Source organism: Solanum dulcamara, chromosome 10 (assembly GCF_947179165.1).
Source record: "Solanum dulcamara chromosome 10, daSolDulc1.2, whole genome shotgun sequence".
NCBI classification, from domain to species: Eukaryota; Viridiplantae; Streptophyta; class Magnoliopsida; order Solanales; family Solanaceae; genus Solanum; species Solanum dulcamara.
This window is the reverse complement of record NC_077246.1, coordinates 20,043,492-20,057,500: the sequence shown is the minus strand read 5'-3', so window position 1 is coordinate 20,057,500 and position 14,009 is coordinate 20,043,492. Positions and strand designations below refer to the sequence as shown.

The 14,009-nt window shown below is 44.9% G+C and overlaps 1 protein-coding gene across 1 annotated transcript; it reads left to right on the top strand.

Moving 5' to 3' along the window:
• Nucleotides 1-12,286: 12,286 nt before the first annotated feature.
• On the top strand, nt 12,287-13,314 carry LOC129871148 (cytochrome c biogenesis CcmF C-terminal-like mitochondrial protein). The gene has a single exon (XM_055946034.1). The coding sequence runs from the start codon at nt 12,287-12,289 to the stop codon at nt 13,169-13,171; it is 885 nt and encodes a 294-aa protein (XP_055802009.1). The 3' UTR covers nt 13,172-13,314.
• Nucleotides 13,315-14,009: the final 695 nt, after the last annotated feature.

Sequence of the window (14,009 nt, the reverse complement as noted above, 5' to 3'; positions counted from 1 at the left end):
CCTGAGACCAAAGGTAGGCTACTATGCAAGAAAGCCTAGTTTAAGGAGGACGGAAGGTAGAGCGTGGAGCATTTTCTTATTATGTACTTCTTTTTGGCTAAGTCTTTTTTTTTTTTTCCGGCTAGCTCTAGCCCTAGTAGAGGTCCGAATAGACTAGACGATAAGGGCCAGCATCCAAGGACATGCCAGACCGCTGATCTCACTTAAGCACTCGATGTCACAAATAGCAATAAGAAGAGGCAGGGTTAAGGATCACTCACGTCACGGGCAGCAGATCCGACGAGCTCAACTTCCACTGAAAAGAGAGGCTAGACCTCAACCTCAGATTCGAAGCCTGATGGTAGAGATTCCCTTGATCTTCTTCTTGGTGGTACGGCTCCAAGGACTGTCCATCCCCTGTCTATTCATCGGGCTTTGGCACGCTCTCTCTCTGGGGCCGGAATACCTGGACCTCGGGTTAAAAGGCAGATTGTCCTTTCTCCATTATAGTAGTAGTGGTCAATTGGTCTTTTTTGAAGGCTAGAAGCATCCTCAGGTCATTGAGGATGGTCAAAGCAATGGAGTTTTCCGAGGGGAGCAGAGAATTCCACTCCTTGATTAGGAGGTTAGAGCCTTGATTATGAATAAGCCGTGAATATGAATAGTCAAGAGCGAGGTTACGAGCTGGTAGAGACAGAAAATCTGGGCACTGGTGACTAGTTGAAGGTGTGCTCATTCCCCGACAAAGGAAAGGGATAGAAAGGAAAGAAAGAAGAGGATTCTTGGGTAGTATATCAGCAGGTTCATCGCACAGCTCACTCCCTTTTGCGAGCCCATTTTCAAGCTCTTGAGGAAGAAGAAAAGGAGTAGAACGATGCCCTAGACTGACTATGCAGAGTGCTTTCGAGAAGATTAAGACCTATCTTTTTGATTCTCCGGTCTTGGTACTTTTTTTATTAAGGGAAGAACCCTCTTGCTATACCTCTCGGTCACGGAAAACTCCATGAGATGCGTCTTAGGCCAGCATGATGAAAGGGGAAGAAAGGAAAGATTACTACCTGAGAAATAAGCTGACGGACTACGAGTCGTCATATTCGACCTTGGAAAAGACGTGCCTCGCCTTGGTGTGGGCTAGGCAGAGGCTCCGACATTACCCTCAAGGCCTATTCCCTTCTCCTGTTGACAATGATGGATCCAAATATCTCTTTGAAAAGCCGGCACTCACTTGCCATCCACACTCAAACCTGTCCAACAAGTAAATAAGAACATTAGGTTCGCTATACACTCACGGAGCACTAACTTCAAACCAGTGACCGGATAGTGCGAAATGAAAACCAATGCAAGGCAAGAACCCGATTATCGAAGCTCTGCTAATAGACCCCCTCCTTTGAACATAGATCCGAACTCCCACTCAGAATGGTTACTGGACAAGGATTGATTGTCTTTCGAACATCGGATCTCGAGTACAAGCCAAGGAGAAAGACTGCCATCTCAAGCATACCATCGACAGAGTAAGGAAAGGACAGGCAGAAAGCGCGCTAATCAAATCCTATCCCTTCTTAGTCCCAGCTAACCAAGTTCATTCCAGCTCCCTATGAGCTCATAGTCGCTAAGAGGAAGAAAAGCTTATTCCATCATTTCCAGGGGAAACCGAACTCAAGTGAAGTTAAGCCGAGTCTGCTTCGCACCTTTGCTACCGGGCATTCACTGCCAGTCACTCCTAAATCTACCTGGTATGGACTGCTAAATCGATTCCTCTTGGCTTGATTAAAAAATCCTCTCAGAAGCCCGTGTATATTAGTAAAAGATGTGACTTTCACAGGGCCGATTGCTCTTTGCCGTCAAATGGAAAGTTAGCTCATAAGGATGGCGCTGGTACTCTGCGGAAGATGCGTGAATTGGCCTGCTGAACCGATCTTGCTTAGGGCAGGTGACCATCTTCTAATTGAAGATAAGCACCGAAAGTAAGAGAAGTGAGGTGTTCGGGACCTATTCTAGTAGAGGAACCAACCCCGGAAAACCTGACCAAAAGATAGCTAAGTTCCCGTCACTAACCTTACTTCGGACTATGTGGCGGATCCGCTGAGAAAAGACGGTAAGGCAAAGAGAAAGTACCACTTTTCTTAAGTGAAGATGAATCTAATCTATTGAAGAGTCAAGGTTTCCAAGGAGCACGGATGAGGCGAAGCATCGATCCAACTACATACCAACGGAAAGCCATTACGGGCGGTCGTATCCCATCGTATTCACGTATCAATGCGTAAGTGGTCATATAATAGTTGCGTCGTTGCGCCTAAAGTCTTATGGCCGAAGGTCTCCGGTGCGTCGTAATAGCCTACTGGTATACAAGCACACCGTGCTCTAGGTTGGTTAAGCCTATGAGCATAAAGAAGGAAGTCTGCACCAGCCCACTAGCAAAACAAAAGGTAAGGAACTTCTTTCACTAGTATAGTATCGGGAACATGCCTAGAAGAGGATTTCATAATTCCAGAGGCGCCCAAGCCATCCTTACTTCATCTTCACTTCATCCTTATACACCTGCTGGACTGTCTATCCTTCCTTCCTTTTGATTAGATGGATTATATCATCCAAGAGCTTAAACTAAGAGGAAAATACTTCAAGGAACGAACTTGCAGGCCTTACCTTATACCTTACCTCAACGAAAAAAGCTAAAGAGAATTACGAATCCATGCCTTAAGGCTGACTTTCCTTTTTCTCGAAAGGGTGCCCATTGGAATATCTTCTCACTCCCTTCGTGATTCCAGGGGGGATCAGGAAGGAGATATAGCAATAGACGACCTATTTTGAGCTTGAAAGAAGAACTGCTACGCCTCTTTACTTAAGTAAGATCCTAAGCTTCTCTCTTAGCCCTTTTCTCAGCCTATTCTAATTTCACTATTCAATTAGTCAAGGTTTTTGAAAGAAAGTCTAAAAGACGTGGGAAAACTGACTTCTAGTGAGGGTTGGCGCCCTGTAGTGAATGTGGTAAGAGGTGTATAACCATTACCCTTTCATTTCGGTGGGCGAGAGGAGAAGTGTTGTTTGCAAGCGAACCCAATAATGCCAGGAGGCGGATTCGGTACACTCTTTCCTCGGATAGAGACAGAGCTAAAGCAGCCTATCTCAGTTCTTCTCCTAAACATGGGACTCATATTCGTGAGCCGTCAATGGGGGAGGAAGCTCCTCCGTCTCTTCTTCGCCACCTAATCCGTACCTTTACCTTTAGCTGGGTCAAGGCGGGAAGGAAGCCTCTTTGGCACGTATGAGTAGCTGTCATGAATCGAAGTTTCAAAAGCCAAAAGAGAGATTTGGAGACAAGAAAAAAGTTGGTTGAGACACGGGATGATAGGGCGGGCGGCCGACTTTCGGTACTTTCTGCCAACTCGATTTCAATACTAAGTAAGCTCCTCATCGCATAAGTAAGAAAGTTCAGCTACAGAGGGTAAAGAGAGGGGCGTTCAGCCACTTGACTGGTTGGAGAGGGGCGTTCAGTCACTTGACTGGTTGGAGAGGGGCGTTCAGCCACTTGACTGGTTGGAGAGGGGCGTTCAGCCACTTGACTGGTTGGAGAGGGGCGTTTAGCCACTTGACTATAAGGAAAGGGGTTTAGCGAGAAAATTCGCTCACACCTATCTTTGATGAAAGAAGCCGCAAGTTTAGGTAGAAAGAATAGCCAGTGTCAGAGAGATGACTTCTGTTGAACTCTTCCTTTACATGAAGGGAATGAATGCCTTAATGGAATGGAATCCGGAATCCAAGTAGATTAGGTTAAGGCAAGTATGAGTTCAACCCTTTTCTCATCGGGCCAGGATCGATAGCCGTTCGACCTGAGGAAAGTGCGGTCAGATTCAGAATCCCCAATGTCTTGGTCTTTACCTTCGCTTCGAGGGACAAGCACCGCATCTAGGTAAGCGACATCTAATTGAATTGATTCACCGGATCTTCCATCTACGAAAATGGAAGAGATGTCTGTTAAGGTCGGCTTCATGAAAGCAAGAAAGGAAGCAAGTTTAGCGAACATAGAGATGGAAAGAGATGGATTTTTCCCAGCTGTTGTCAGATCAATTCCCATTCATTCTTTAATGGAATAGGGAACGGGCAGAGCTGCGGCTATCAGGAATGGGCGATAGCCTATGACTAAAAGCGCCGACTATCTATGAATGACCAGTATTAGAATGCCAATCGACGAGATGAGCCTACGAAAGATTTCAAGTTCAGACTATGATGACTGGCATCCTCACTTACACAACGAAATTGAGTTGATGGAGTAGCCAGTGCCCTTGAGTTATTCTCTTCGGTATCGCCTTCTCTCATCGTTAAAGGCGCCGTAAGGCACTCGACTAGAAGGAGTGGATGTTAGGCACGCAGGGAAGACTCTGACTATGCGCTGGCACTAGCCCTGGGCATGGATTCTTCTTTGATTGAAGGAACGGGACAGAAGAGAACCAGAACCATATCCTTTACACATTCAGTCTGATCTTATCTGCGCTATTGCCCGATCATAGCTGTACTGTATTAGATTAGTTATCCGTCTCCCCTGCCCTGTTAGAACAGTCTAGTCTGTAACAACACAACCTGAAAGGAAGCCATTCCTAATAGGAAGTTTCCCTGGTGAAAGCAAAAACCCTTTCTTCGCTCTTTCCCGCCTAACTGAGAAAGTAACTCCCTGCCTTCGCGCCTGTACTCCAACTCAGTAGCTCATTCCGGATAAGCGAGTGAATTTCAAGCCGGAAGGAAAAAAGGCGAAGTAAGCATCCAACTCTGGTACTAGCAAACAGCGAGTGCTTATCCGGTCCCTTTCAAGAAAATCCTATTCCAAACAGGGATGTCGGTTCGGCATCATACATCTCGGTTGTTTTCCACTTTATCTCCTTCTCAATCGGTATGTCTCTTGGAGGAAAGTGGATCCAAGTTGCTTTCCCAACCCAACGGATCGTAACCTTAGGGCGACAGCCGAACCACGGTTAGTCACCCCCGCCAATGGATCTATTCTTCTCTTCCGCGAGTGAGTAGGTGGGTACACTGAACACCAACTCCATCTTAATGAAGAAAGGGATAAGCAAGGACACCTGTGAACTCGGATAACCTTGTGGCATACCGTCGAATCTACTCTACCCTATGCTACCATCTTTCTTCCTTGTGATTCAACCACGGCAGATATTTAGTCAACTGCGGTTACGCTTACACCAAGAACTCCTATTCTATTGCATCAAGAGCTGATTCAATTGCAGCACTTACTGTAACAAGAAGAGCGTGAACTCATTCTCAAGCACTTGCAGCGGCTGGCTTTTTTTCTTAGGATATTTAATAAGGCTAGGTTCAATAGAGGCAATCCATTTATTCATAGTAGCTGTCTAATGGGAAAACTCTTTCAATCAAGCAAGTAATCCAAGCAAGGCAAATCGCCAATCGATTTGCCGATCCAACTACGGACAAAACACCACGCCTACAGGCTCGGCCGAATCGAGCCGCCCAGGCCGCAAGCGACAAAGAGGCAGATTCTCAGACTGAAGAAGCAGTGGCTACCATTGCTGAAGTCCAACATCAGGAACAGCCTCAAGCTGGTGTCCCAGCCCAAGAAGCTGTTGCTGAGCCCGTAGAGACTGGAGCCAAGCCTGGAAGGGCGAACCAAGGAACTCAGACTGTGGAGCAGCAACCTGTGATCCATTCGGTTAACCACATGTTCTTTTTACTCGCGAAAATGGTGCCTTTAAAGCAAACTAAGAGCAGGGAAGGGACTATGGCCGGCATAAGCTCACCAATTAGGATGCGTGACTGACGCATCTTTTTTTTTTCAAATGATCTGGGCATTTTCCTTTGGGCTGGGAGGGCTGTTATGTAGGCGTACAACTCTTCCTAGGTTGTATTCGATCACGAATTACCAAAGAATCGATTAGTAGTATGCCTGTGCCAGAAGATCTTCTCGCAGATGATTTCTAGTCAGTATGCCGGAGTGGCTTCTCGATGAATAAGCTGCGATTGCTCTTGTTGATACAGTTTCCTTTTTTTAGGCAGTTTCGTATTCTAATGATCCCGTCTTACCTGATGATTAGGATTTGCTTTCCCTATTTGAAAAAAGGAGATCTGTGTCACTCTCACTATGCTTCACACATGAAATTATACAGCTTTCAAGGGCTCGAATAGATTGATTTGAGAACTTGTTTCAGGGTTGCCCCGTAGGAGAACTTTCATAATCTCTTTCGCTCTCGGATCTAATTCTCTGCTTAGTGACTCGATCTCTCTTTCTTTTGAAGCTCGTGCAAAGCGGTAACTATCTGAAGGCCTCGCACCGGCGCTAGTTGAACCTTCTTCGGTCTCTTTCAGCGGCGGGCTTACCTTTTTTATTAGTATTGAATTCATGTCATTGTCGCTCATCATCCTTGTTAGAAAAGGAACAAGAAACTCTCTTTATGGGAGGGGAAGGTCATATTTAGGAAAAATTTACCAGAATTCCTCCACTACGGATGGACTGATCTAAAGAGCGGAGACTTGATTCGATATTTACAGTTGCTATAGGTTAGGGCTTCTATCGTGCTATTCTATTTCTATAGAGAGGTAGGCGACAAAGACAAGGGATCTCTCTCGCTATGGATAGTTGCTATTTGTGAGAAGCGTCTGTTCCGCTTTATCCTTTCAATAATTATATTGAATAAAGAAAAATTGATCCACTAGTATTTCGACGCTCGATCTCTACTCCTCGAAAGCTCACTCACAATCTATGGCTCACTTAGGGCTAGAAAGATAGGATTCTTCATACAAAGCCAACCGGGAACCTTCTTTCCAAACTCGCTCGACACACAAAAGAAAAGACGAAAGACGAGAATTGGTGCAAGGATCAAAATACTTAATAGACATAGAAGAGTAAAAGAAATGCTTCCTAGCCTACCGAAAACTCGGTTGAAGCTAGTTAGGTCCTCCGGTCAGTCAAGTGTTGACACCGGATTAGGTTTGACCTTCCTTCTCAATGTCCGGATGAACATGCATTTTTTTCTCTACAGTATGGTAGAGTATGGTAGACTTATAACCAATCCAATCGGAAACCTTAATTCGAGAGATCAAACTAGCAAGGATAATATCATAAAGTCGAAGAGGAAGAAGAATGCCATCATAGAGGGATCAGCGTGTAAACTTGAAGGGCTAGGGAACTCCTTTAGCTCAATAATGAAAGTTAGGGTCGATCGGAGGAGGCCTTACCTCTTAGATGACCCAAGCAAGTCATTAAGCTATTGGATGGATCCTCCTAACTGTAGTTACTTAAGGTTGAGTAGTAGACGGGTGAGGCCCACAGTTCTAATAGGTTTTCACTTGAGCTTTCCGCAGCAAAGCAAGTCTATAAGCCACTGCAGTGAGGTTATAGGTCTGATTTCTTTCTCGTATTGAGATCTTAGAATGCTATACGCAGCCCCCCTGCAAGGTTACTTTAGATAGCGGTATTTTCTGTATAAGATTGGCATCTCTATTCTAAGGTTACTTAGTACTTAGGTCGTGAGTTCCGATCTTAGTAGCTTTTATTCCCATCCCGCATAAGAACATAGGTTTTTTTCCCTCAGTTTCTGCTCTCCTTGCTTTAACTAAAGAACTACCTTTAACTTTAAGTAGGACTCTAAGAGCTCTACCTTAGAATGAGTTAGATTTCCTATGTTAACAAGAAGGAATGGCGGGACGCTAAAGAGATGGCTATGAGACTAGTGCAATCAGGTAATCGACCAAGTAATCCACATACATGATAAAAGAGCATTCCAGCCCTAGTGTACTTATCCACTGGCATTGAAGGAGAAGAATGACAAGGTCTGCTTCCACAGTAAGGATTGCCGCTTAGTCCAATCCAAGAGCAAACAAGGGACGCCTCATTAAGCAAGAACCCGAGCTAAGAGCGGGGCAGTTCAATTAAGGTATAGAGAAAGCTCCAAGCAGCTACCATTGATCAACCTTATTCAGGCACATCAATCAAAGATCTTGCTTATCGGATAACTTTCCTGGTGAAGGAGAGAAAGTTTGACAAGCTAAGAAAGTCTCGTTGAAAGCCTGAACTCAGACTGTGAAGACTATTTTCACTAGTTTCAAAGGCTTGATTGACCCTTGGGATTGAATCTGGCTAGGGGGTGCCCTCATAAAGACTAAACCTCCTTACGCCGAAAATAGTAGAGGTGCGACAGCGCTTTGGTAGTGAGTGGAAACTGACTTTCTGTCTGGTTAGTAGGAATTTCTTGCCTGCTAAGGGATTAGTCCAAGTTAGACCGAGAAGTAAGAGTTTGTAATTGAAGTCGGGGGGGCTGAATAGAGAAATTCTCTTCCCACGTAGCGCTAAGAAGCAAGTTCCGATAGCCTATGATGAAATAGCACAAAACAAAAAAGGGCTACGCGAATAATAGTGTTAGTAGTTCGTGAGGCTAATTTTGAGCTAGATAGTGGATTGATGTTCACTGTAGCACTATCTGACCTTGAAGGTTAAGTTAGTGTACCATGAACTCCATCCTACATATTTTGGATGTTGTGGCATCAGTTATCTAGCTACATTCTATTACCGGTTGACACCATTTTTGAAAACTTTGATTCCGGTTACTGCTTGTTAAATTCCGTTAGGTTCTTTGTCAAATACTAACTGATTTGAATCCATATTCTTTGGGGGTCTAACTTTGGTTGTTCTTTCCTTCGAGCTAAGATAGACCCTATCAAAAATTAGTTCTAGAAGCATCTTCCATTCATCTCGATCTAGACTGATCTTTGTTCTGATGATGATAAACCATCATCAATTTGTATAGTATATATACCCCCAAGCCCTCTTTTTGTACCATTTTTTTCTTTCTAAAAAAGGGCCTGGAACTGGGCTCTCTTCACAGCCCCTAAAGGCGTTAGGAAGAGATTTAATCAGCCAGCGTAATAACTTCAATCGATAGAAAAATCTATCAAGACCTAAAACAAAGAATACCATCTCCCAGGGAGTCTTTTTATTTTGCATATCTCGAGTTTCGAATTCTCCTCACGATTTTCCATCACGATTTTCTCTTCGAGAACACTTGCCTCGTTGATTCTTCCCCTCGTTCCTTTTATCTTGGACATTGAGATGTTCATGCAAAGCATTCTTTTCTACCCTATGTAGGCGACACAAGCTACGGGGCTGTAGACTTAATACCTAAGGATATTTCTTTGATGGGTGATCGGGTCTTAGAATCCTCAGGAAAGTGTAAGCACCTGTATACAATTTCTATTTTCTTTCTATATATAGATATGGCTTTCTCTTGATGGAATATACCAAGCTAAATCTTCTTTTTAGAACCACAACTCAGTGAAGTAGGCGACAACTGCTATTAGGGTCTGTCTTAAGGCATTGGCTCTCTAAAAAAAGGATTTCCTATCGTTGCATGGGTTCCTTTTTCTATAAAACATATTGACTACAAATTGAACTAAAGAAAGAATGTTGACTGTTCGACAACGTGAAGACCGCAATCTCGACTTAGAATAATCAAACGCCCATCACGAGTCACATGGGCACCCCCACCAGGTAGAATAGTTGTGATATCCCCATCAAGATCTAACTCTAAGAGGATACTATTCATTTCTTCTTCACACTGCTGCTCGCTTTGGAGACTAAACAATGGAAATAATACGTAACAGTCAGCCAAGTAACGATAATAAGAAAGACTAGGGTATAGCTGTTTAAATCCCCGGTCGAAATCATCCAACATCAAATTGTATAAGACCTTAGTGATTAACCCAGCGTGTGGGATCCCAACTTCCGTAATAGAACAATTAATTCCATTTTGGTCATTGGTATCTTTAAAAAGGATGAAACTAAGGATATTACGTAGCTATCACGCACCAAGGGTGCCAGCTTTCGTAAAATTCTTTTATGAGGAATAGTACCTTGTGAGGGTGCTAGATTCAAGATGAAAATAGTTATAATCTTCCCCACTCCACCTAATTTGGCAAAGAACTCACGGCGATCTCTGGGAAAACCACACGACTGCTCCTGAAAGATAGATGAACGCATAAAACAACTATTCAACATATGCGCCAGAGCGATTAAAAGGAGAGCGTCCCTTTCACCGGGACAAACAACCCATTTATAATCAGGGTCCCCTGGCTGACATAAAGTTTCAACATAAAAATAAATCGCCTCGTCTTTGGGAATACTTAATAACTTAAGTGGGGACAATGCATACCTCTCTTCTGAGATAAGAATGATTATATCACATACGCTTAAAGGGGGCAACGAAAATAGATCACCAAGTTTAGCATAGACATATAATCTTGACCGGGCAAGTTGCTGTACGGAGCATGAATAAGGTGGATTTTTCCGTGGGTCCTCGCCATCTGAATCAATTCTGAACGAACAGTATCTCTATCTGGCTTTGTTATTATTACAGTGTTATCTGCACCCAGCCAGTAAGTAGAGATATGGAGAGAGGGGACAGCTTTGTCACGGACCTTTCTTTGCTTTCTTCTATGAACTCCACTGGTCGTCCATGGATTATAGGGGCTTTCCATTGTATATAAATACACTTTCGTATCCTACTCTGCAAATCCCATTTTCCTTAAGCATATAGAAACCTATGATTCAAATTTGCATATGCTGCTGCTTTGGTGAGTTTAGTGATCATGGCTGGCTCACCTGATCTATCAGCTGAGTAGTAAGCCTCCTTGGGATAATTATCAATATCTTTTCCTATCAAAATGAGATTAGGAGGGCGCCCTTTTTAAAGAGCCAGCCTGTCTTTCAATAGAAACTATTGGCAATTGCCTTAGTCATTCTCTTATATAGTGTAGTCCCCATAGCAATGGGCCTCGGTCTAGTGAGGTTTTGCTTTTTTGGGAATCATTGCTAGGAATAAAGATTGAATTGCACCTGGTTTGCTCCTGTTTGACTTCAATTACCATATGGAAATGGAGATCGTCCAACATTATGTTCCAGCACTGCCCCTGAATTAATCAACCAAGTAGAAGTTGAAGTTCAGTTGGAATCCATATAGTCTAGTAGTTTTTTACTATGAATAGCCCCCTATTGTTGATAGAGAGCTTACCGCCCCGCCCTTTATAGTCGCGACTGTTGTCATGGAAAAAGAGTTTGTTTTCTGTCAAAGAAGCATGCTTAACACAGCCTATAGCATAAAGGCATTCGAGCCGCCTCTAAACTAAATGTTGGGCAAGGGCCCATACTCTCTCTTCTGTGGATACGCTATCCCTTCCGGCTATGGTATGGGGAAGGGGAGGTGAGATCTACTCATTGATTTTATATTAGATGAGAGGCCGTACTATGATCGTTCGGGAGACATGGGCCCACGCGCTACACACAAGAATGAATTGTTATGCGGTCGGTAAACTCTTTCCTTTCTGCGGGCAGCCTATCAAATCGGATCACGTATTTTGGAATATGTCGTTACATTATGTACATGTATTCGCTTTTCCATTATTTTGGATGTTTCTGCTCGTGCCTGGATAGAGAATGGGCACGACTCCCCCTCTCCCCGTTCTACCATCCAAATAGGCCGGCCGTTCTAAGTTCTGGGGTTAGGTCGGATAGGACCAGATCCAATCGGATCTGATCGTAGCTTCGAGTTCAGGTGCCGTACTGCGTCCGGACCGGAAAGGAGGGGGACAGCGAACCTCCTGCCAAGAGGCCAAGGTTGCTTGCTAACTCTCAGCCACTTGCTAGAAGGAAGTGCAGCTTGATTGTCGGGGGGAGTCAATGGGAAGGAAAAAAGAAGGTAGATTATTCTATTCTATTTCCTCCTTTGGTAAGGATTGGCTTTTTGTTCAAGGGTATGTTAAAAACCATCGTCTTTTCTTTGTTTGTATCACCGAGACACTCGAAGGGCCGGCCATATGTACCTCGGGAGCCCCGGCCCATTCAAATCAAAATAGAATGAGCACCTACGACTAAGGGGAATGGAATGTCGACCACAGGGTGAGAGAATCTTATAATACGAGGGCTAGTGACTGGTCAAGTCATTAAACTTAGTCATTTTGATCAACATGGCTGCAAGTGGACTGGGCTTATGGGTTTAAACTGACTACGACCAAAGTCGTGGCTACTTCAACTAAAAAAAGGGCGACCCCCTATTCAAACCAAAAGAAGTACCTCACCTCACTTACAAAGAAGTTGTTGGAGCTGGGCTCCGAACTATGAGAGTTTGTTTTTTATCTTTCTCAGAGCGTTCTGATCAAATAGGGGATCAGACCACTCCTGGTGTTTTAACTAGTCATTAATGGTCGGCTTAATTAGTACCCTTTCGGTATGTGTTGCGAACACTTTCATTTTTAGCCTCTCATCTTCTCTAGAGAAGCAAAACTCGAACGGATAGAACAGATGGTTCAACTACATAACTTTTTCTTTTTCATTACTTCCATGGTCGTTCCTCGTGGCACGGCAGCACCCGTACTATTGAAATGGTTCGTCAGTAGAGATGTTCCCACAGGTGCCCTTTTTTCCAATGGTACTATAATTCCTATTCCTATCCCTTCATTCCCTCTTTTGGTCTATCTACATTCCAGGAAATTCATACGCTCCGCGGACGGAGCAAAAAGTGGAGTCTTGGTCAGATCAAGCCACCCTATTCTATTACCAGACATAATTGGGAGAAGCTCATCCGAAACTAGAGCTAGAAACGCCTTATTTCGTTTCGTTTCCGTTCTTCATTTCCTTCTTCTCGAATCCAAGGGGGACTTCTCATATTTAGAATCTTTCTGCGGTGTGCTCCGTTTACTATTCTTTCGTACTTTCTTCTTTTTACCATGCGATAGGTCAGCGAAGCCTGAGCGGGTGCGGAGAAGGAAAGGCCAAACACTTCGGCCTAACGGGAATGAGCAACGACGAAATGAGAAGATGAGGTGCCTCGGGCACCCCCATTTAGAAAGAAGGGTCGAAGGTTTTGGGCCTGTAGCTTTCCCCGTCCCCCCTTCGTCGGGCGGTGCTTGTGTGGAGGGTGCGCCACCTGAAATCGGGCTTGAAGCTCTCACCTTACCAATAAGCCGAGAGCTGATGGTTGTTGGTCACGACTACTATCAAAAAGCTCCTATGAAGATGAATATTTCACATGGAGGAGTGTGCATCTTTATGTTGGGTGTTCTTCTGTCGTGCGACCCGGCGGCTTATGTGCGACCTGTGGCCCACGCCTCCTATTTGTTTAGGGCGGGCGGCGTGAACTCTGATTCGATCCAGGTATTCAATCCCGCCGCTGAGATGCTCAGTTGACTCCTTAACCTTGATAGGAAGATGGCTTATTCAATAATTCGTGCATAAGGGTAAGGAACTTTGGATGAACTAATGCGAATGGGTGTAAGCCTCGCTGCTCGGAAACACCCAGTGCTGACCACACTGAGAGACACGAAAGCGCAGGTAACGCCAGTTGGTGAAGTGGCGTTAAGCATCCCTAGCGGTACAAAAAGAGGGGTCGTGATGATATCATCTACGTCCGTACCGCTCCTCGTGGAGTAGATCCCGCATCCAACCAAGTCTTTGACCAGGGAACAGGAGAATTCCCACTACCGCTGGCAGGCCAGCCGGGCCGTGAGCGCGGTGGGAACGGGCTTCCCAAGAAGCCAGCCCGGGCTGGGGTCAGCATAGAATGAAGGGGACGGCCCTAATCTTGTATTGGCTTTGACAACTTATTGGGTTGCGGGCGGAGAAAAGCGGACGTGGGGACTCGAGTCGGGGCGCAGCGTAACTAAGAGAGCCATTCCATTTAGGGCGAGACAAAATGGGCGGGCACGGGCGGTCTGGTGTCCGAGCCGATTGGTCAGACGACGACTACTTCACTTATTATTTTAGTATTAGCCGCCTATCCCGGAATGGAATGGGATGGAATAGAAAGAACGCGAAGCGCTAGCGCTACAGGGTCGGTTTTTTTGGGGGGATAGGCTTGTGAAGAAGCAAGCTTATCCCCGCCCCGACCGGCAGCTGCTAGGTTTCCCTATCTCTTCTAAACTTCCCCCGGTCTTCGGCCTGAGCTGTATGAGGCAAAAACTCGTCCCACGTACGGTTCGGAGGCCGAGCCCCACCCCAGCAGTAAGGGTGCGGCTTAGGTCAACTA